This window comes from Hyperoodon ampullatus (assembly GCF_949752795.1).
Source record: "Hyperoodon ampullatus genome assembly, chromosome: 2".
NCBI lineage: Eukaryota > Metazoa > Chordata > Mammalia > Artiodactyla > Ziphiidae > Hyperoodon > Hyperoodon ampullatus.
In genome coordinates, this window is record NC_136915.1 from 125569012 (window position 1) to 125594001 (window position 24990).

Below are 24990 nucleotides of genomic sequence, written 5' to 3' on the forward strand. Positions count from 1 at the left end.
TGGAGAGTGGAAATACTGGTTGACCAGAGAAAGAAAGTAGGATTTCCGGGTAGTGTTGGCGACGTCTTTGAAGTTGGTGATCAATTTGCCCTGTTGTGTAACTTTCTTTACGGGGCTGCTCAGATGTAATCACAAAGAAAGAAGGTAGTTGGGGGCTTGCCAGAGGGGGTGCCAAATTCCAGAAAGGTAAGGGAGTACTAGAAAATGTTATTGAAATAATAGACTTTGTTTGAAATGTAAGGAAATAGGAAGTAGAAAAGGAGAGATTGAAAGTAGAGGTGGAGGTCCCAATGAGGATGAAGAAGAACTGTAGCAGGTGTAGTTGAATTAGCAAGCTGGGAAGGTCCGAGAATGAGATGTCTGAACTGATGCTTAGGAAGCGGAGAAGTTATGATAGTATTGAGAAGTTATGAGAGTATTGACAGTGTCCAAGGCGTGACTGTGGGAGTGGATGGCCAGAGTGCAGTGCAGGAGGGGACACCAAGGATTAGGAAAGGCCACGATGGTGGGGCTTGATGTGGAGATGAAAACAGGATGGCATTGAATGAAGGGGAGTTTGGAGAGGAAGCAGCAATGAGGACAGAAAAAGGACGGGGTATAGCAGATTGTATGAACCTCAAAGGGTAAGTGTTTAAAAAAATGGGGGGGGGTGTTTTTGTTCTTTTAGAAGAACCAGAATAAATAATAATCTGGGAGTGGTAATGGTGCTCTGAGGCACAGACAGAGAGCTCAGAGGACAGGATTTAGGTGAGTGTGCTGGTTAAATGGTGGCAACTCCAAAGGACACAGTGGAAACCTTGAGGAAGTGGTTGAGCACTGGGCCAGAAAGCAAAGAAATAGTAAGATCTTTGCCTCCTACAAACTGATCTTCAGCCACTGTTTGCTCATGAAAAGGGTTCTCTTACTAGGAAGATGTTCACCACGAGCTAACTCCTGCTCTGCCTCTGGACCCTTCAGGGCTCAGGCGTAACAGAGACTGAACTGCAGTCACTAACCTAATGGACTATACCCTATGCTGCACCATATTCTCTGGCTGCTAAATTCCAGCTATAGGGGGGCTTCCCTGGTGGTGCAGTGGTTAAGAATCCACCTGCCAATGCAGGGGACACGAGTTCAAGCCCTGGTCCGGGAAGATCCCACATGCCGCGGAGCAACTAAGCCCGTGCACCACAACTAGTGAGCCCACGCTCTAGAGCCCACGAGCCACAACTACTGAGCCTGCGTGCCACAACTACTGAAGCCTGTGCACCTAGAGCCCGTGCTCCACAACAAGAGAAGCCACTGCAATGAGAAGCCTGTGCACCACATGAAGAGTAGCCCCCTGAATGCTGCAACTAGAGAAAAATCCGCATGCAGCAATGAAGACTCAACGCAGCCAAAAATAAATAAATAAATAAATAAATAAATAAATAAAATAAGTTGCATGTTTAAAAAGAAAAATCCAGCTACTGGGAGGTGAGCTGGGGCAAATATGTGAGATCCCCCTTTACTCCCTCCTCTCCTCCCTAACTCACCAACTCCCCCTTCTGTTGGTGGATACTTGGGTGGATGTATGTTCTTAATATTCATCTAAATCAAACATACAAATCTAATGAGAAAGAGAAGTTGCTGCAAAAAGGCTATGCATGTTTCCTAAAGTTTCCTAGAAACCAGGCATGGCTTATCTCATTTGCAGATTATTCACACCATTAACCTCCGATTAGCATAAAAAATTGAGGAGTCAGGAATATTTAAAGTAGGGCCATAAGTAACTTAAGTGTTTGTGGTCCACTCTTGTTTAACATTTTCCAAAACAAAAAACAACATAGAAACACAGCACAGAGAAGCAGAGTCATCTGCCATCCCAACATTTGTATTAAGACTTTTTACTCTGCTCTCCAAGGAAACTAAAGCTGAGTCCAGGGAAATGCCTTTACTACCTGTTTCCTGTATGTATTGGAATGATGGCCAGTGGTCAAGGGCTGACTCAGGGTCATTGGGGCACAGCCACTGTCTTCTTGTCCCCACTGCTGCAGTCTACCATCTGCCCTTAGGTGGAGTTGAAAGACGCTTTTGATTGGGAAGACAATGGCTGTTGAGGGGGATGAACAAAAGGCGACCCAACTGCAGCAACAATTTTCAGGAATTCCTACTTGCTGTATCCCTGGTTTAGTAGATACATACAATTTTTAGGATGTCACATATAGGACAGAAGCATTAGTGTCCCAGGAAGATAGGGGAGACGTGTTTCCTTTTCAGCTGCCACTATATCCTTTACAACTTCCCTCATTAAAGCCTGATCAGGCACCAGTCGTTACCTGGGAATCACTCCAAAGGTCTCTATTGCAAATATAGTGGTGAGGTTACAGAAACTGCAAATTAGAAAAATAATATTAAAGATTAAATTAAATACAGTGTATTACAAGACTTCCTGCACATCTCTATGGTAACAACCAAATCATGTATAATCTTAGTTAAGGTGTCATTTTCTTTTTTCTTTCAAGATAGTTAATAATTTTATTATTTCTAAAAGAAATTTTTATCAAACTGAGCATTACCTTCCATTTTACAGAGAAAAATCTCCACTATAGAGTAAGGAATGAGAATTATTAATGATGAATTATGTAATTTCATTTAAATCACATCTATATGACAAACTATCAAGTCGGTTATTAGTCTATGAAGAATTTGACATATTTATAAATCAAAGGCCTTTATAATTAAGAAAATTACTATATTTAAATATATACCCCCTTCTTTGTTCTGCTGATAATTTCACTGCAAAATCACGGTTGGCAGACTGACATCAAAGAAGATTTGCAAAGAATTTTGTTCCCTTAAGAGGACAACTTCACTAATTTCATTAGCCTTTTTTTTTTGTCTTTTTTTAAAATTGAAGTACACTATAGCTGATTTACAAGGTTGTGTTAATTTCAGTGTAAAGCAAAGTGATTCAGTTATACATATATCTATTCTTTTTCAGGTTCTTTTCCCTTCTAGGTTATTATAAAATATCTAGTATAGTTCCTTGTGCTAAACTATAGGTTGGTTGTTGGTTATCTATTTTGTATATAGTAGTGTGTATATGTTAATCCCAACCTCCTAATTTATCCCTCCTGGCTCTTTCCCCTTTGGTAACCATAAATTTGTTTTCTATGTCTGTGAGTCTATTTCTATGTTGTAAATATGTTCATATTTATCTTTTCTTTTTTTCTTTTTTTTTTGGATTCCACATATAAGTGGTATCAATATATTTTTCTTTCTCTGTCTGGCTTACTTCACTTAGTATTATAATCTCTAGGTCCATCCATGTTGCTGCAAATGGATATAACATCTTTATCCATTCATCTGTCAATGGGCATTTACGTTGCTTCCATGTCTTGGCTATTGTAAATAGTGCTGCAGTGAGATTAGGGCACATGTGTCTTTTCAAATTATGGTTTTCTCCAGATATGCCCCAAAGTGGAACTGCTTGATCATATGGTAACTCTATTTTTAGTTTTTAAAGAAACCTCCATACTGTTCTCCATAGTGGCTGTACCAATTTACATTCCCACCAACAGTGCAAGAGGTCTCCCTTTTCTCCACATCCTCTCCAGCATTGTTATTTGTAGACTTTTTGATGATGGCCATTCTGACCAGTGTGAGGTGATACATCAGTGTAGTTTTGATTTGCATTTCTCTGATAATTAGTGATGTTGAACATTTTTTTCACATGCCTATTTGCCATCTGTATGTCTTCTTTGGAGAAATGTCTATTTAGATCTTCTGCTCATTTTTTGATTGGGTTATTTGTTTTTGATATTGAGCTATATGAGCTGTTTGTATATTTTGGAAATTAATGCCTTGTCGGTAGCATTGTTTGCAGGTATTTTCTCCCAGTCTGTAACTTGTCTTTTCATTTCGTCTGTGGTTTCTTTTGCTGTGCAAAAGCTTTTAAGTTTAATTAGGCCCCATTTGCTTATTTTTGGTTTTATTTCTATTACTCTAGGAGATGATCCAAAAACATATTGCTGTGATTTATGTCAAAGAGTGTTCTGCTTATGTTTTTATTTTTTTTTTGAATTTTATTTATTTTCTTATACAGCAGGTTCTTATTAGTTATCCATTTTATACACATCAGTGTATACATGTCAATCCCAATCTCCCAATTCATCCCACCACTACCCCTCCCCACCATGGCTTTGCCCCCTTGGTGTCCACATGTTTGTTCTCTATATCTGTGTCTCAATTTCTGCCCTGAAAACCAGTTCATCTGTACCATTTTTCTAGGTTCCACATATATGTGTTAATATACGATATTTGTTTTTCTCTTTCTGACTTACTTCACTCTGTATGACAGTCTCTAGATGCATCCATGTCTCTACAAATGACCTAATTTTGTTCCTTTTTATGGCTGAGTAATATTCCATTGTATATATGTACCACAATTTCTTTATCCATTCGTCTGTCGATGGGCATTTAGTTTGCTTCCATGACCTGGCTATTGGACATAGTGTGGCAATGAACATTGGGGTGCATGTGTCTTTTTGAATTATGGTTTTCTCTGGGTATATGCCCAGCAGTGGGATTGCTGGGTCATATGGTAATTCTATTTTCAGTTTTTTAAGGAACCTCCATAATGTTCTCCATAGTGGCTGTATCAATTTACATTCCCACCAACAGTGCAAGAGGGTTCCCTTTTCTCCACACCCTCTCCAGCATTTGTTGTTTGTAGATTTTCTGATGATACCCATTTTAACTGGTGTGAGATGATACCTCATTATAGTTTTCATTTGCATTTCTCTAATAATTAGTGATGTTGAGCAGCTTTTCATGTGCCTCTTGGCCATCTATATGTCTTCTTTGGAGAAATATCTATTTAGGTCTTCTGGCCATTTTTTTTTAACATTTTTTGATTGGGTTGTTTGTTTTTTTAGTATTGAGCTGCATGAGCTGTTTATATATTTTGGAGATTAACCGTTTGTCCATTGATTCATTTGTAAATTTTTTCTCCCATTCTGAGGGTTGTCTTTTCGTCTTGTTTGTAGTTACCCTTGCTTTGCAAAAGTTTTTAAGTTTCATTAGGTCCCATTTGTTTATTTTTGTTTTTATTTCCATTACTCTAGGAGGTGGATCAAAAAAGATCTTGCAGTGGTTTATGTCAAAGTGTGTTCTTCCTATGTTTTCCTTTAAGAGTTTTATAGTGTCTGGTCTTACATTTAGGTCTCTAATCTATTTTGAGTTTATTTTTGTGTATGGTGTTAGGGAGTGTTCTAATTTCATTCTTTTACATGTAGCTGTCCAGTTTTCCCAGCACCACTTACTGAAGAGACTGTCTTTTCTCCATTGTATATCCTTGCCTCCTTTATCATAGATTAGTTGACCATAGGTGTGTGGGTTTACCTCTGGGCTTTCTATCCTGTTCCATTGATCTATATTTCTCTTTTTGTGCCAGTACCATAATTTCTTGATTACTGTAGCTTTGTAGTATAGTCTGAAGTCAGGGAGTCTGAGTCCTCCAGCTCGGTTTTCTTCCCTCAAGACTGCTTTGGCTATTCGGGGTTGTTTGTGTCTCCACACAAATTTTAAGATTTTTTGTCCTAGTTCTGGAAAAAATGCCACTGGTAATTTGATAGGGATTGCATTGAATCTGTAGATTGCTTTGAGTAGTATAGTCATGTTCACAATATTGATTTTTCCAATCCAAGAACATGGCATATCTCTCCATCTGTTTGTATCATCTTTAATTGCTTTCATCAGTGTCTTATAGTTTTCTGCACACAGGTCTTTTGTCTCCCTAGGTAGGTTTATTCCTAGGTATTTTATTTTTTCTGTTGCAATGGTAAATGGGAGTGTTTCCTTAATTTCTCTTTCAGATTTTTCATCATTAGTGTATAGGAATGCAAGAGATTTCTGTGCATTAATTTTGTATCCTGCTACTTTACCAAATTCATTGATTAGCTCTAGTAGTTTTCTGGTGGCATCTTTAGGATTCTCCATGTACAGTATCATGTCATCTGCAAACAGTGACAGTTTTATTTCTTCTTTTCCAATTTCTATTCTTTTTATTTCTTTTTCTTCTCTGATTGCCATGGCTAGGACTTCCTAAATGATATTGAATAATAGTGGTGAGAGTGGACATCCTTGCCTTGTTCCAGATCTTAGAGGAAATGCTTTCTGTTTTTCACCATTGAGAATGATGTTCGCTGTGGGTTTGTCATATATGGCCTTTATTATGTTGAGGTAGGTTCCCTCTATGCCCACTTTCTGGAGAGTTTTTATCATAAATGGGTGTTGAATTTTGTCAAAAGCTTTTTCTGCCTCTTTTGAGATGATCATATGGTTTTTCTTCTTCAATTTGTTAATAAGGTGTATCACATTGATTGATTTGCGAATATTGAAGAATCCTTGCATCCCTGGGATAAATCCCACCTGATCATGGTGTATGATCCTTTTAATGTGTTGTTGGATTCTGTTTCCTAGTATTTTGTGTAGGATTTTTGCATCTATATTCATCAGTGATATTGGTCTGTAATTTTCTTTTTTTGTAGTATCTTTGTCTGGTTTTGGTATCAGGGTGATGGTGGCCTCATAGAATGAGTTTAAGAGTGTTCCTTCCTCTGCAATTTTTTGGAAGAGTTTGAGAAGGATGGGTGTTAGCTCTTTTCTAAATGATAAAATTCACCTGTGAAGCCATCTGGTCCTGGACTTTTGCTTGTTGGAAGATTTTTTTTTTTCTTTTTGCAGTACGCGGGCCTCTCACTGTTGAGACCTCTCCCATTGCAGAGCACAGGCTCCGGACATGCAGGCTCAGCAGCCATGGCTCACGGGCCTAGCCGCTCCATGGCATGTGGGATCTTCCTGGACTGGGGCACGAATCTGTGTCCCCTGCATTGGCAGGCGGACTCTCAACCACTGCACCACCAGGGAAGCCCTGTTGGAAGATTTTTAATCACAGTTTCAATTTCATTACTTGTGATTGGTCTGTTCATATTTTCTATTTCTTCCTGGTTCAGTCTTGGAAGGTTTTACCTTTCTAAGAATTTGTCCATTTCTTCAAGGTTGTCAATTTCATTGGCATAGTGTTGCTTGTAGTAGTCTCTTATGATGCTTTGTATTTCTGTGGTGTCTGTTGTAACTTCTCCTTTTTCATGTCTAATTTTATTGATTTGAGTCCTCTCCCTCTTTTCCTTGATGAGTCTGGCTAATGGTTTATCAGTTTTGTTTATCTTCTCAAAGAACCAGCCTTTAGTTTTATTGATCTTTCCTATTGTTTTCTGTTTCTATTTCATTTATTTTTGCTCTGATCTTTATGATTTCTTTCCTTCTGCTGACTTTGCGTTTTATTTGTTCTTCTCTCTCTAGTTCCTTTAGGTGTAAAGGAACCTGCATCCCCTAGTTTTTGGATCATCGTGTGTTCATTGTCATTTGTCTCTAGGTAGTTTTTGATTTCCTCTTTGATTTTTCCAGTGATCTCTTGGTTATTTAGTAACCTATTGTTTAGCCTCCATGTTTTTGTGTTTTTTACATTTTTTTCCCTGTAATTGATTTCTAATCTCATGGTGCTGTCGTCAAAAATGATCCTTGATATGATTTCAATTTTCTTAAATTTACTGAGGCTTGATTTGTGTGCCAAGATATGATCTATCCAGGAGAATGTTCTGTGTGCACTTGAGAAGACAGTGTATTCTGTTGTTTTGGGATGGAATGTCCTATAAATATCAGTTAAGTCCATCCTGTTTAATGTTTCGTTTAAAGCTTGTGTTTCCTTATTTATTTTCATTTTGGATGATCTGTCCATTGGTGAAAGTGGGGGTGCTAAAGTCCCGTACTATGATTGTGTTAGAGTCGATTTCCACTTTTATGGTTGTTAGCACTTGTCTTATGTATTGAGGTGCTCCTATGTTGGGTGCATAAGTAATTACAATTGTTATATCTTCTTTTTGGATTGATCCCTTGATCATCATGTAGTGTCCTTCTTTGTCTCCTTTAATAGTCTTTATTTTAAAGTCTACTTTGTCTGATATGAGAATTGTTACTCCAGCTTTCTTTTGATTTCCATTTGCATGGAATATCTTTTTCCATCCCCTCACTTTCAGTCTGTATGTGTCCCTAGGTCTGAAGTGGGTCTCTTGTAGACAGCATATGTATGGGTCTTGTTTTTGTATCCATTCAGCAAACCTGTGTCTTTGGTTGGAGCATTTAATCCATTCACGTTTAAGGTAATTATTGATATGTATGTTCTTATGACCATTTTTAAATTGTTTTGCGTTTGTTTTTGTAGGCCCTATCTTCTCTTGTGTTTCTCACTTAGAGAAATTCCTTTAGCATTTTTTGTAGAGCTGGTTTTGCTTGTCTGTAAAGTTTTTGATTTCTCCATCAAATCTGAATGAGAACCTTGCCGGGTAGAGTAATCTTGGTTGTAGGTTCTTCCCTTTCATCACTTTAAATATGTCATGCCACCCCCTTCTGGCTTGTAGAGTTTCTGCCAAGAAATCCGCTAACCTTATGGGAGTTCCCTTGTATGTTATTTGTCATTTTTCCCTTGCTGCTTTCAATAATTTTTCTTTGTCTTTAATTTTTGCCAATTTGATTACTATGTGCCTTGGCGTGTTTCTCCTGGGTTTATCCTGTATTGGACTCTCTGCACTTCTTGGACATGGGTGGCTATTTCCTTTCCCATGTTAGGGAAATTTTGGACTATAATCTCTTCAAATATTTTCTCAGCTCCTTTCTCTCTCTCTTCTCCTTCTGTGACCCCTATAATGCGAATGTTTTTGCGTTTAATGTTTTTCCAGAGGTCTCTTAGGCTGTCTTCATTTCTTTTCATTCTTTTTTCTTTATTCTGTTCTGCAGCAGTGAATTCCACCATTCTGTCTTCCAGGTCACTTATCCGTTCTTCTGCCTCAGTTATTCTGCTATTGATTCCTTCTAGTGTAGTTTTCATTTCAGTTATTGTATTGTTCATCTCTGTTTGTTCTTTAATTCTTCTAGGTCTTTGTTAAACATTTCTTGCATCTTCTCGATCTTTACCTCCATTCTTTTTCTGAGGTCCTGGATCATCATCACTATCATTATTCTGAATTCTTTTTCTGGAAGGTTGCTTATCTCCATTTCATTTAGTTGTTTTTCTGGGGTTTTATCATGTTCCTTCATCTGGTACATAGCCCTCTGCCTTTTCATCTTGTCTATCTTTCTGTGAATGTGGTTTTTGTTCCATGGGCTGCCGGATTCTAGTTCTTCTTGCTTCTGCTGTCTGCACTCTGGTGGATGAGGCTATCTAAGAGGTTTGTGCAAGTTTCCTGATGGAAGGGACTGGTGGTGGGTAGAGCTGCATGTTGCTCTGGTGGGCAGAGCTCAGTAAAACTTTAGTCTGCTTGTCTGCTGATGGGTCAGGCTGGGTTCCCACCCCGTTGGTTATTTGGCCTGAGGCAACCCAACAGTGGAGCTTATCCGGGCTCTTTGTTGGGCCTAACGGTGGATCTGGGAGGGCTTACTCCAAGGAGTACTTCCCAGAACTTCTGCTGCCAGTGTCCTTGTCCTCATGGTGAGACACAGCCACCCTCCACCTCTTCAGGAGACCATCCAGCAGGTGGTCTGGCTCAGTCTCCTATGGGACACTGCTCCTTTCCCTGGGTCCTGATGTGCACACTACTCTCTGTGTGCCCTCCAAGAGTGGAGTCTCTGTTTCCCCCAGTCCTGTCAAAGTCCTGCAATCAAATCCCGCTAGCCTTCAAAGTCTGGTTCTCTAGGAATTCCTCCTCCTGTTGCCAGACCCCCCAGGTTGGGAAGCCTGATGTGAGCCTCAGAACCTTCGCTCCAGTGGGTGGACTTCTGTGGAATAAATGTTCTCCAGTTTGTGTGTCACCCACCCAGCAGTTATGGGATTTGATTTTATTGTGATTGTGCCCCTCCTACCATCTCACTGTGGCTTCTCCTTTGTCTTTGGATGTGGGATATCTTTTCTGGTGAGTTCCAGTGTCTTCCTATTGATGATTGTTCAGCAGTTAGTTGTGATTCTGGTGCTCTTGCAAGAGGGAGTGAGAGCACGTCCTTTTACTCTGCTGTCTCGAACCAATCTCCCTTCCTATGTTTTCTTCTAGGAGTTTTACAGTATCCAGTCTTACATTTAGGTCTTTAATCCATTTTGGGTTTATTTTTGTGTATGGTGTTAGAGAATGTTCTAATTTCATTATTTTACATGTAACTATCCAGTTTTCCCAGCACCACTTATTGAAGAGACTGTCTTTTTTCCATTGTATATTCTTGCCTCCTTTGTCATAGATTAGTTGACCATAGGTGTGTGGGTTTACCTCTGGGCTTTCTATCCTTTTCCACTGATCTATATTTCTCTTTTTGTGCCAGTACCATACTGTCTTGATTACTGTAGCTTTGTAGTATGGTCTGAAGTCAGGGAGCCTGATTCTGCCAGCTCCATTTTTCTTTCTCAATATTGCTTTGGCTAATCCGGATCTTTTGTGTTTCCATACAAATTGAAAATTTTTTGTTCTAATTCTGTGAAAAATACTATTGATAATTTGATAGGGATTGCATTGAATCTGTAGATTGTCTTGGGTAGTCTAGTCATTTTGACAATATTGACTCTTCCAATCCAAGAACACACTATATTTATCTGTTTGTATCATCTTTGATTTCTTTCATCAGTATCTTATAGTTTTGAGAGTACAGGTGTTTTGCCTCCTTAGGTAGGTTTATCCCTAGGTATTTTACCTCTCATAATTTAGCATATTGCTTGGAATGAGACAGGATGAGGATGTAACTAAATAAACATTAATAATATGATTTTACCTATCTTCGTGTGGGAGAAGAGACAGGAAAAGAACGTAGTTTTATTGAGTCCTTGCTATGTGCCCAGCAATGTTAGGGATTTTTACCCAGGTTCTTCATTTAATCCTCAGGATACTATAAGATAGCTATTACTGACTCATTTCACAGATAAATAAGCTCAAAGAGACTAAACAATTTGCTTAAGACTAGATGTTACTAGTGGCAAAATTAGGACTCAAACCAAAATAGACTCTCTAGCATAATGTTCTCAAGGTCCATCACCGTTGTCTCAAATGGTAAGATTTCCTTCTTTTTATGGCCAGATAATATTCCATACCACATTTTCTTTGTCCATTCATCCATCCTTGGACACTTATGTTATTTCCATATACTGGCAATTGTAAATAATGCTGCAATGAACATGCGGGTATATATATATATCTTTTTAAGGTAGTGTTTTTGTTTTCTTTAGATAAATACATAGGTGTGGAATAGTTGGATCATATGGTAGTTCTATATTTAATATTTTGGGGAACCTCCATATTGTTTTCCATAGTAGCTGCATAAATTTACATTCCCACCAACAGTGCACACGTGTTCCCTTTTCTTCACATCCTCATCAACACTTATCTCTTGTCTTTTTGATAATAGCCATTCTAACAGGTGGTTTTGAGTTGTATTTCTCTGATGATTACTGATGTTGGGCACCCTTTTATGTACCCATTTCATGTATGTCTTCTTTGGAAAAATGTCTAATCAGCTCCTTGGCCCATTTTTAAATTGTTTTGTGGTTTTTGTTTTTGTTTTTTTTTTGCTATTGAGTAGTATGAGTTCTTTATATATTTAGATATTAACCCCTTATCAGATATATGATTTGTAAATATTTTCTCCCATTCTGTAGGTTGCCTTTTCATTTTGTTGATGATTTCCTTTGCTGTGCAGAAGGTTTTTAGCTTGATGCAGTCCCACATGTTTATTTTTGCTTTTGTTGCCTTTGCTTTTGGTGTCAAATAAAAACAAATTGCTGCAAAGACTGACATCAGGGAGCTTACCACCTATGTTTTCTTCTAGGAATTTTATGGTTTCAGGGCTTATGTTCAAGTTTTTAATCCATTTGGAATTAATTTTTTTATGGTGTTAGATAGTGGTCCAGTATCAATCTTTCACAGGTGGCTGTCCAATTTTCCCAACACCATTTATTGAAGAGACTGTCCTTTCCCCACTATATAGTCTTGGCTCTTTTGTCATAAATTAAGTGACTGTATATGTGTGAGTTTCTTTCCAGGGATTTCTATTTTGTTCCATTGATCTATGTGTCTTTTTTTATGTTAGTACCATACTGTTTTGATTACTGCAGCTTTGCAATATAGTTTGGAATCAGGGAGTGTGACGCTTCCAACTTTGGTCTTCTTTCTTAAGACTGCTTTGGCTTTTGGGGGTTTTTTGCAGTTCCATACACATTTCAAGATAGTTTCTTCTATTTCTGTGAAAAATGTCATTGGAATTTTGATAGGGAGTGCTTTGAATCTGCAGATTGCTTGGGTAATATGGAACTTTTTTTTCTCCTCATTTTTTTCTTTTATTTGAGGAGTTTTATGCTCAGCTTCTTTTCTCATCACCCTCAATTCTTTCACTGTGGGTATCTCCTAAATGCTCTTTTCTTCTCGTAAGTCAGTTAACTTATGTGTGCTCATGGAGTCATATTAGAAGATGCCCACATTTGTGTTTTCAAAACTCTTTATCATCAGCTATTCCCTCCAACTCAAGGCCCAAATTAAAAATTTTAACTGTTTATAGGACATCTTCACTCAGATATGTCATTGTCCCCTCAAATGTAAAGTCAGAACTCTTAGAAAAAGAAAGACCTCAAAGAAAAACTACCTCAGTATCTACTGTGGTCAAAGAAAATACCATAATTTTTAATCACCTAGTCTAGAAAACTTGAGACCATATCAGTTCCTTCTTTTCCTTCATTTGCCACACTAGATCAATATAATATCTCTTTTCCTGATAAATATTTATTAGACTTTTTCCTTTCTTTCCACTCCTCCTGTCAACAGGGCTTCCTTTGACCCTTGTCTTGTTAATTCCACTCCTCTCACATGTCTGCAATTTATTTTCCTTTTATAAGATCCTTTATTTTCAGGCTAATTTTCCTAAAACTATACTCTCATCACAACACTCCCCTAGTAAAGATACTAAAGAAGATCTCTAGGACATGGTTGGAAATTGAATTCAACATTATGAATTGCCTCGAATTAGTCTGCACCCTTTGTTTTTTACCTCCCTCACTCAAGGTATTTTCCACTTTCTTTCATGACTCCACAAGCCATAGACAATATGTTAATATTCAGCTCCATTCCATTATTAGTGTGATTTCTTTCATCTGAAGGGTCTATCTTAGTTCTCTGGCAATATAAATTCTTAGTGCTCCTTGTCCTCCAGGAAGTTTTCTCCTGATGCTCAAGATAGCATTGATTTTTTTCCCATCTTTGAATTATTATTCTGCTTATCAATAACACAAATAATTATATTTGAAAAATATATCATGTGTTTGCTCTGATTTAACCTCCCTTGGTTTTATGTGTAACCTCCACTCCTCCTTCCCCAACCAGTTTAATTACAAGCATCTTAAAGGCTGAGATTATCCTTATGCTCTATTTGCATCTATCATAACAATGAAACATAGTAAAGTACTCAGAATGTAATTGTGAATCGATTAATTTAATTAATGTTTAACATGAAATCTTATCTCCCACTCCCATAGAATGTTTAACAGGATTGCTCCAAAATGAAAAGACAAATATGACAGGCATACCTTGGAGATGTGGGTTCAGTTTCAAACCACCACAATAAAATGACTACTGCAATAAAGTGAGTCACACAAACTTTTTGCTTTCCCAGTGGGTATAAAAGTTATTTTTACACTATACTGTAGTCTATTAAGTGTGCAATGGCATTATGTCTAAAAAAAGACTGTGCATACTTTAATTAAAAAATACTTTATTTCTCAAAAAATGCTAACCATCATCAGAGCCTTCAACAAATCATAATCTTTTTGCTGGTGGAGGGTTTGAAATATTGCAAGAATTACTAAAATGTGACACAGAGACATGAAGTGAGCAAATGCTGTTAGAAAAATGGCGCTGATAAACTTGCTTGACCAAGGGTTGCTACAAACCTTCAATTTGTAAATTGAAGCACAATAAAGTGAGGCATAATAAAATGAGGTATGCCTTTAATTGGATAGCTGGGTGGTATCAAATTAAATCAAGAAAATAAAAATTTAATTTTTAGGAACTAATGCTAAAACTATCATAATGGAATATTTATATTCACCTATAGTTTGGATCCAGGATCTTCACACAAAACACATACATTCCGGAATGGTCCAAGGGCCAAACTAAATGGTTATGGTTAGACTTGTTGATAATCTCATATGGTTGATTTAAGTCTCCTGGTTTTCCAATAGCATAAGAAAAACAATGTTTATAGTTCTGAGTAGAAAACAAAGACAAAAACCTTAAGGGCATTAGCTGACTTTAATATACAAAATTATATACTCATATTTATTTTGGAAATTTATTTAGAGATATAATAGTTATTCCTATCTCTTCTATCATTTTAGTGTAGTATAGTATTTTTAGAGGCTATCTTGGGTTAAAGTTTGATAAAAAGTGAAGCTTAGTGAAGAAAATGCTGTGTTTATTTATTTGCAAACAATAATACATTAGGGTGTTGAGAATCTGTAAGCATTTAATTTCCCTAAATTGAAAACCACAAAATACTTCAAGGATGCTTAATTTGGGACAGACACTATTTTGATCATAAGGTATGGATACAGTGGTCAAATCTTCCCCTAAGACTTTTATTTATCCCCATTACCACTACTGTCTCTCTGTGGGTCTCATTTATTTATCTCCTGTTCCCTTCTTAAAAAGCATAAACACTATATATTTTTAAAGTCACTTTATTAAAGCTAAGGTAATAAAATAAAATCCTAAAATAATACATGGCATTTCTTCTGGATTCTTGTAGGTCCTGTATGCTTTCACACCCTACTTAAAGTCTTGCTTGTCTCTCTGTCATGTATTCTCAGTGAGGCTGAATTCTTTCTATAGCTTTTGAGTGAGTAACTCTCATTTATTCAAGTGGTATTTATTTCTTGTTCCTTCCTTCATATTCTCCCTACATTTTGACATTTTTCAATGTGCAGATATTGTATTCTTTCTTAACTCTACTTGGTTTTGGAGATAATCAGGACAGTTCATATAGTTCCCTTATTTGGCTATGTGATCTGGTGTACATAGAAGTCCCTTCTATAGCTCTCTCATTTTACCTTTTTTTATATATACTCCAGTATTTACCCTCCTGTTTGAGAATTTTTTTTTGAAGGTGAATATTGCCTTCACACTGAAAATTCCTCTACTTTCCTTCTTAACAGGTCATTTTCTTTTACATAGGAGAATCATTCCATAATTATATTTTAATTATAAGTCCCATCCCTAAAACTCTTAACGATTTTTTACAATTTCATGAAGTGTTACTGTATGACTTGATAAACTGCAAAATAATTCTTCTATCTCTCTCCTTTATCACATTTACTATTATTTCTTCCTTTTGTCTACCTTTCTACTACTGCACTCTCTGGCACATTTATAAAGCAATATGTTAGGTGTAGATTAATGAAAAACAAGTAAGAGACTCATCATTATTATTTTTTTCTTTTGAACATCAAAAAATTCATTTCTGCCTTTATTTGTATGTAAGTACTTGTTTATTTATCTTTGAGATATAACTGACCTATAACATTATATTAATTTCAGGTGTACCACGTAATAATTTCAATATTTGTATATAGTGCGAAATGATAACCACAATATGTCTAGTTAACATCTATCACCATACATAGTTACAATTGTTTTCTTATGATGGGAACTTCTAAGATCTGCTCTCTTAGCAACTTTCAAATATACAATACAGTATTATTAACTACAATCACCATGCTGTACATTGCACGCCGATGACATTTATTTTATAACTGTAAGTTTGTACCTTTTGACCACCTTCACCCATTTCACCCCCTACCTGTGGCAACCAATCATTTTTTGATGTACCCTAACTTGAAAACATGATATGTCTTCTTCTTATTATTTTTTTGTTGGTGGAGTTTCTTGTAGGCCAACACGGGCCTGGGAAGTTCTTGTTCTACCAAGTGAGTTAATACATGAAACCATGAACTTAATTGAAAGAATATGTGGCACATACTAAATAGGTGCAGGAACTGGACACATATCCTCACAGCAATGTATTGCTGATAAGGACACATTCATCTTCTATCATTACATGTATTTTTTGTGTGTAGACACCTGGGAATATTTATATTGTTTCCAACTTTCTACCTAGTTATTTCCTAATGTGAAAGATGATTCCCACTGATTTTTGCTCCTATTTTTGTGTCATGCCTGATATTTCCTATTGTAGCAACAGACTTTTTTTTTTTCCAATTATTGTGTTTTTCCCTTTTCTTTTTAAGTTGAAAGCCCACTTGATCAAGCTATATAGCCTCTAAGAAAACACATCAGCCCTGGCCTCATGAATTACAATTCTTTTTTTTTTTTAACATCTTTATTGGAGTATAATTGCTTTACAATGGTGTTTTAGTTTCTGCTTTATAACAAAGTGAATCAGCTATACATATACATATATCCCCATACCTCCTCCCTCTTGTGTCTCTCTCCCACCCTCCCTATCCATCCCTCTAGATGGTCACAAAGCACCGAGCTATCTCCCTGTGTTATGTGGCTGCTTCCCACTAGCTATCTATTTTACGTTTGGTAGTATATATATGTCCATGCCACTCTCTCACTTAGTCCCATCTTACCCTTCCCCTCCCCATGTCCTCAAGTCCATTCTTTATGTCTGCATCTTTATTCCTGTCCTGCCCCTAGGTTTTTCAGAACCTTTTTTTTTTTTTTTTTTAGATTCCATATATATGTGTTAGCATGCAGTGTTTGTTTTTCTATTTACAATAGCCAGGACATGGAAGCAACCTAAATGTCCATTGACAGATGAATGGATAAAGAAGATGTGGCACATATATACAATGGAATACTACTCAGCTATAAAAAGAAACGAAATTGAGTTATTTGTAGTGAGGTGGATGGACCTAGAGTCTGTCATACAGAGTGAAGTAAGTCAGAAAGAGAAATACAATTCATCTTTAGCCAAGGACTTCTCGGATTACTATGTCAGTCATGTCCAGAAACTCAACTCACAACCTGAGTTATAAGTATGTAGCCAGCCATTCATAACCCACATTCTCCCTCTCCTTCTCAAACTCCAACATTAACTTGGAAGAACCTGTGAAAATGCCACTTTGGTTTATGAGTCCTTCAGATTTTCTCTTGAGAATTTACAGTCTCTAGAGCTACTTCGCAGATTTTTATGCAAGTGTCATTCATCCTTGTAGAATCAGGACTATATAGCAATCAGTGCAGCTTCAAGAATTGGAAGGCTATTTCATTTCAGGTATGTTTCAGGAAGAGAGCACCTCTGATTGCCATATTGAATAAATATACAGTGACACTCTTAAGTAAGCATAGCCTTATTCACTAGGACATAAATAGTCTTTGCAGGTACTTGCCTTCTACTATATTCAGACTCCAGACTGAATCCACCCTTTTAGTTGTGAGGTTTTTGTCTCTCATATGGTAGAACTGAACACTTAGGGCCTGGTGTGGGCACTCCAGAATCTTTATAGAATGTAAGCCACTACTTCAATATTTCTTAAATGTGGTCCCCAGATCAGCAGTATCAGCATCACTTGGGAACTTGTTAGAAATGCAAATACGGGGTCTTAGCCCTACATCTGATGAATCAGAAACTTTGGAGGTAGGACCCAGAGATCTGTTTTAGCAAGTCCTCTAGGTGATTCTGATGTCACCTCAAGGTGATTCTAAAATTTGATAACTACTGCACTATATCATACCAATTGAGGCAATCTCTATGACTGTTAATTATCAGGTAGCTCATTCCTTCCTAGGACTATGTTATTTTGTCATATCTTATAACATTTGGGTGTCCTTTGTGAGATTCTGAGTAAGAGGGTCACTTACATTTACCCTCAACCCCAGATTCTTGGATGTCCTTCAACAAGAAGTTAGAAGGGTAAGTTTTGTTTTTAACGGATTCCATTGCTAGTTTACTTCCTTATGATTTTTTTAAATAGCAGAATAATACTCTTTGTAATAGGTGGGTGACCTATAATTAATGAATTAGTTCCACAAATGTTTATTGAGCACCCGTAATGGGTTAGATGCTGGGGATACACCAGTGAACAAAACAAACAAAATTCCATCCCCTTATGGAGCCTACATTTTAGTTGGAGAGCCAGATAATAAATAGGATAAATAAATAGACTATATAATGTGTCAGAGAGTTGTAAATGCTAATGACATTAAAGAAAATAGGGAAGGGAGATAGCAACTGTCACGGGGTGATGTTTAACTTTTTCGGTAAAGTGGCCGGGGAAGTCTTCATTGACGAGTTGATTTTCAAATAATGACCTGAAGAAAGGCATTAGCTAGTTATGATGGGGGTGCAGTGGGGATGGGGTGCAGCGAGTCCTGCTGGCTTTGTCATAACTCTAAGTGACATGGGAGCCATTGCATGGTTTTGAGCAGAAGAGTGGCACATTCTGATTTATGTCTTAGTAGGATCAGTCTTGGTGCTGTGTTGTGGATAGATTCATGGTGGGCAAGCCTGAAGCAGGGAAACCATTTAGGATGCTATGGTTATAACCCAGATGGTTGGTGATAGTGGCTTGAAACAGTGTGGTGGCAGTTGGGATGGCACAGGGTGACCAAATTCAGAATATACTTTGAAGAAACAGCCAACAAGATTTGCTGAAAGACCAAATGTGGAGCATAAGATGACGTTTAGCTTTTATCCTGAGCAAACTGGGAGGATGGAATATTTATTAACTGAGGTGGGAAAGAATGTTGGGGGAGTATGTCTGGAGGGTGGGTATCAGAAACTCAGTTTCAGACATGTTAAGTTTGAAGCATCATCAGTTTTCTTATTTGTTGGAATATTCCCATCAGTAAACATGTGGTTATTTTTCTCAATTATTTTTTAAAAAAAGACCCTTTCTTCAACCCATTGCTCTCCAGCCACTACACTATTTCTCTCCTTACTGCAAAACTCCTCTGCAGAGACGTCTATTCTTGCTGATTTGAGTTCTTTTTTTCCATACTAATTAATCCCACTTCAGTAAGGTTTTGTCTCTCACTATCCTACGAAAACTGATCCTGTCAAGGTTACCTGTTACCTCTATGGTGCTGAAGTAAATGATCAAGTTTCAATCCTCATCATAGTTGACCTATCTTAGTAGTGAATTTAACACACTTGATCCTTCCCTCCTTCTGGTGAGACTTGCTTTACATGAGGTCCAAAACATCATACTTGCCTGGATCTTCTCTTGCTTCTTGGATTATTCCTTTTTCACCTCCTTTGCCTCTCCTCATTTCCCCCATCTCTAAATACTGAAATGACCCAAGATTTAGTCCTTTTCTTTTTATACCTACATCAGGGGTTCATAACCTCATAGTGAGTGTGTATAAATATATAAAAATAGATTTTAAAATATATATAAAATTGTATTTTATTTTTATATGGGCCCTTTTGGCAATCTGGTGAAGCCTATGGACTACTATGGGCCCCTCTCAGAATAATGTTTTTAAAAATAATAACATAAAATAGGTTGCATTACAAGGGAAACTAGTTATAAGGAATTTTAGACGTCAAAATATTAAAAACAATATGGCAACATGTTGCACATTTAAAAATATGTGTTTCTTTAAATAAAATTAGATAGAAGGGTCTTGCCCCAGGTCTAATAACTACCATAATTTTCTTGATAAAGTAGAAAGCAAGTTCATTAGATAAGAACGAGGATGGGGGAAGAGGAGAAAACATGCAATAACTGTTTATGAGAGAGGCAGAGAGAATGAGGTAAAGAAATATTTGTTGGGCAGTATTATGGGACCATTTTAATCATGAGATGAAAGTGAAACAAGTCAGCATGGGTATGTTTTTCTCTGGCCACAGTCAGGTGCTAAGGTGGACAGTTGAACTTAACTAAGGTTGTGATTTAGCTATGCAAACATAAAGAAGGGGGGGGCAAAAGAATTGAGGGTCATATTAATAGAGTGATATGACTATTGACTGTGGAATTTAAGCTGGATAAAGAGGGAAAAGAGAAGCGGGGGTGGGGTGAGGGTGGTAGGATCAATGAATTGAAGGTTATGTTGAGCTGCAAGAACTGTTCAAAGGATTGTTGGAGTAAAGCTCCTAGAATAATGTTACTAGGAAGATAGGGAGTGGTAGATAGAAAATGGATGGTTTGGAGTTGGAAATACAGAGGGAGATACATATCTTTTGTATATATCTCTATCTTGACATGTATAGGTTCTGATGTAGAAGCAAAATAACATTCTTATTGTAGGGTTTACATTTTACAGGCTGAAGTACCTTATATGTCACATTTTATTCATGATATGATTTGATTTGCCAAATAACATAAATTAATTTCAATTTAAGAAAATTCACTTGAAAACAGTATAGGATTGATAACTGACATTCAGAAATGATCTTTTAGTTACACAAGATTGAAACTTCAGGCATTCTTTAGAAAGACTCAGTCTCAATGCTTTAACATGTTTGTCAGATATTTAATAATCTGCAAACAGATTTTCAGGAGAGAAAATTAAAACAAAATTGTTAGTAATGCAGGGGCAACAGAAGATCAAATAGAATTAAGATGAAGCATTTTGGAAATCATAATATAATCCAATAGAAAAATTGGATTTGATTTACAAAATCAAATTTAAACCCAAAGTGTTTCCATTAAGCATTTAATACTAAAACGCCAAGTTAGTTATTATAAATAAACAAGGTAATATTTTTCTTACCTCAGGTCCCCATGCTTCTTCTAACGGGAGGCGCTTGTTAAGCTCAGTCATTGACTTCCATGTCTGAGCTTCGTGCAAACAACCACTCTGTCAAAAGGTTTTATATATATATAGAAAGGTTTTATATATATAGAAAGGTTTTATATATATATGTTTTGTATATCAATTTATTTCTAAGTATTTAATATAGTTTAGTGCTGTTGAAAATTATATATCTAATTTTTAAATTATTTAAATGTTTGCTGATATACAGAAAAACAATGGACTTTTGTATATTGACCTTGTACAGAGAGAACTTCTTAAACTCACTTATTAACTTTATTTCAGATGAACAATCATGTTACCTGTGCATATGAGTTTTCTTTCTTCCTTTCCAATCCTTACACTTTCAATTTATTTGTATTGTATATTGTTTACCTTATTACAGACATCAAGAACAATGTTGTATAGAAATGGTTAGAACATGCCTCCTTGTTTCATTCCTGATTTCAGTGGGAAGACTTTCACATTTTCACCATTAAGTATAATGTTTTATACAGGTTTTTTGTATCGACATTTTATTAGGTTAAGGAAGTTACCGTTTATTTATAATTTTCTAAGATTTATTTAAAAAATAATGTTATCTATGGGTGATAAATTTTTAATCAGATGACTTTTCATCAACTGTTATAATAATCTTATGCCTTTTCTTCTTTATACTGTTAATATAGTGGATTACTTTGATTTTCAAATATCCCCAACCCTTAATTTATGAAATAAAGAAAACTTGGCCTGGATGGATTATTATGATTATTTTATTTATTTGTTTTTATTTTTGGCTGTGTTGGGTCTTCGTTGCTGTGCGCGGGCTTTCTCTAGTTGTGGCGAGTTGGGGCTACTCTTCCTTGCAGTGTGCAGGCTTCTCATTGTGGTGGCTTCTCTTGTTGTGGAGCACCGGCTCTAGGCATGCAGGCTCAGTAGCTGTGGCACACAGGCTTAGTTGCTCCGTGGCATGTGGGATCTTCCCGGACCAGGGCTCGAACCCGTGTCCCTTGCATTGGCAGGAGGATTCTTAACCACTGTGCCACCAGGGAAGCCCGATTTCTGATTACTTTTAAATGACTCTAGCAGTCCTTGATACTTCCTTGCTATTGGGTATGCCAAACTATTCTAGGCTCATCTTGTACATTTCTTCCTTCAGGCGTTGAATCAGCAATTTATCTAAGAATGCCCAGCACGTTTAGTGAGAAACGGTATTTCAAAACAACCATCTGGCTACTAAGGATACTTTCAGCTACTGATTAGTTATGTTTCTAAGATTTTAACAATCAGAATAGGAAAATTTTATCTATCTCTCTATTTGATTAATAAATTTACATCCAGAGCAATATCCAATACCTCATGAGTTCATATTGAGTCCTATTCGAATTCAAGGTTTTTGTCTAACTTCTCCTATCTTAACATATGTATCTTCTTGCTTTTACAACAAAACACTTGGTGAGGAATGGTAGTATTAGAAAATGTCATTATTACACATTTGTTTTATTTCACTTTATACACCTCAAAACTTTAGAAAAACAATACACCTCAAAACTTTAGAAAAACAATACAAATATTATCACCAGTGTTATGATTACTGAAAACACTTATACTTTTCCCTTGTATATGATCTTCACATTCTCTTACCATATTTTATAATTGTACTAGATCTACATAAGATCTAGTACATAAGATCTAGTACATAATTGTACTAGATGTACATTTTCATAACCCATTTAACGCTCATTTTGTTTTAGTCCTGTAAGTAACTATATACTATATTATAATGCTTCCTCCTAGTCCTTATGTTGATATCTCTTTAGTATTTTTGATTTTCTGAAGCTTCTTACTTAGTAAATTACTCAGGAAGGGCTCCTGGGAACAATATTATCAGAGCTTTCTACATACTGATAGCGGTTTGTGCCATTTACAGTGTAATCAGTTTTGCTGGATGTAAAATCCTTGGCTTGTATTTATTTTCCTTTAGTATCTTAAATATTTGACTCCACTTTAGTATCTTAAATATTTGACTCCACTTTCTCCTGGCATACAACACTGCTATAAATGTCTGATGATACTGCTATAAATGCTATAAATGTCTGATGATAATTTAATTTTCCTTATAAATTTCTTGCTTTTTTGCCTATATGCCCACATGGGTTGGCTATTCTGACTTGATATTCTGAAGTATATGGTATGCTGCTTCAATGAGAAGTTAGAATTTTTTTTTCGGGGGGGGGTGGTTGTGTTTTGTTGAATTATTAGTATTTGTTTTGTTCCTTTGCCTTGGTTCTCCTTTTTCAGGAATTCCATTTATTCTTTGCCTATCCTCAATATTTGTCACTTTCTCTCCAATCATTTTTATTTCATCCTTCATTTCTTTCTTAAAATTTTTTCCTCTTTTAATTTCATGTATCTTGTAAGACATTATCTTTGTTCACTTTCATTTTTCAAAATGCTATTTCTATTGTATTCAGAATTTTAGGTTTGGGAATTATTTTCTTTCAGTAACTTAAAAATATTTTTCTTCAAAGACTTCTGGTTTTTTTTGTTTCTATTGAGAAATCAGCTTTAAATCTTATAGTTACTTTTTTGAAGGTAAGTTATCTTTTTTGCTCTGAGTTCTTTAAAGACTCTTCTCTTTGTTTTTGATTTTGGAAATTTTACTGTGATGTTTTTGGATGCAGATTACTTTTTCTGTGCCTTGATGTCTTCCACCAGTTTTGGAAAATGTTGCTTCTGACCAACACTCTCTCTTCTCTTTTTTTAGGACTCCAGTTCTTAGATCTTAGCTTTGGATCTCCTTTATGTTCTTTTTCTATATTTTAAATCAGTTTATCTCTCTATGTGTAATTCTGGATATTTCCCTCTGACCTCTCTTCTAGATGGCTAATTCTCTTTTCAGTCATCATTCCCAATAGCTGAGTTCATACTTCCAGTTATTGCAATTTTAATTTTTTTTCTAGAAGTGATTAGTAGCTCAGATATTGGCATGGATAAGGCAGAAAGATTAATGTTTAAATTTGTGTAACACTAAACAAGAACAATATCAGGGAAAGTGACATATAGGCATTGGGAAGACAATAGCTGAAGGACTGAACTGTGGAGCTCAAGTTAGATAGGCAATGAAGGAAGAAAAATAGGAGAAGCAGAGGGTTCCTCTAGATATCTAGAGATATCTAGATTGTGTGAGAAAAAGTAGATATCTAGATTGTGTGAGAAAAAGAGGCAGAAGAGTAGTGGGAAAGAGAGAGCTAAAGGGTTCAGAGACTGAAATGTTTGCATTTATATGTAATTTTAATAGGAGGAGATATATTTGTTGGCTTTGCTGCAATAATAACTCCAACCCTCAGGGGTTTTACACATTAAATTTTAATTCTTGATCACACATAATCCAATGCAGATGTCCCTGATTAAATGGCTCCTATGGATGACTCTCCTCAAAAAAGTAGATTAAAAACTCAGACTTTAAAAAATCTAGTGGCTTCTTGAAGTCCCTTATCCCCTTCATCCAGTTCACATCTACTCCATCTTTAATCATTGCTGTAATATATTGACATGTGAAGGAAGATGGGGAGCATGGAGGTGCATGTGAAGTTCTTAAGTACTTCATCCTGGACACATATAACTTCTGCTCATACTCCAGTGATAAGAATCAGTGACATAGTCTGACTTAGTTGTGAATGAGGCAGGAATGTGTGATGGGATGGATTTGTTTGGTCACATAATTGCAGTAATGTGGAGTGGAGTAGCAGGTGGAATTCAGGTCTCTTTGTTGTCACCTGCATAGGTTCTACTTCTTGGAGAATTAAGGTCTCTGGTAGATGAGAAAGTTACTTTGGAAGGAGTCATCCCTGGTTTTGTATGAGATCTCTGACAAATCTCAGGAATCAATGCTGGTAACTTCTAGAGAGGCTCCATCATGATGGGAGGCCCTCAAGGGCAAAAAGCCCCACGTAGAAAGGATGAGAGTGAAGTGTGGTGATTTGGAGTAGGAAGGCCTTTCTGCTGTGGCCTGCAAAGTGAACAGGAAGAATAAAGGGGATTCACTGTAGAGGCTGAGAATGACTAGTCATGGAGGATGAAGGAAAACCAGGAGAGTGTGGGGACAGTGAAGCCACGGTCAGTGGGTCAAATGCTGCAAAGAAGTCAAAGTGAGATGAAGCCTAGAGTGTGTCCATTTGATTTAGCACAAATGTGATGAATGTCTGAGAGTGAAATGAAGGCCTGTAAATAATCAAACATTAAA

General features: G+C 36.6%; 1 protein-coding gene across 1 annotated transcript in view; it reads right to left on the reverse strand.

The window, feature by feature from the left end:
- CATSPERE (catsper channel auxiliary subunit epsilon) overlaps positions 1 to 24990 on the reverse strand; it is a gene marked incomplete at both ends in the record, with an annotated part of 263608 nt that overhangs the window by 4806 nt on the left and 233812 nt on the right. The window contains 3 exons of the mRNA XM_079696474.1: positions 2298 to 2351; positions 14089 to 14246; positions 20724 to 20810. Of these exons, the coding sequence (XP_079552600.1) occupies positions 2298 to 2351; positions 14089 to 14246; positions 20724 to 20810 (299 nt within the window). The remainder of the gene's footprint in view (positions 1 to 2297; positions 2352 to 14088; positions 14247 to 20723; positions 20811 to 24990) is intronic.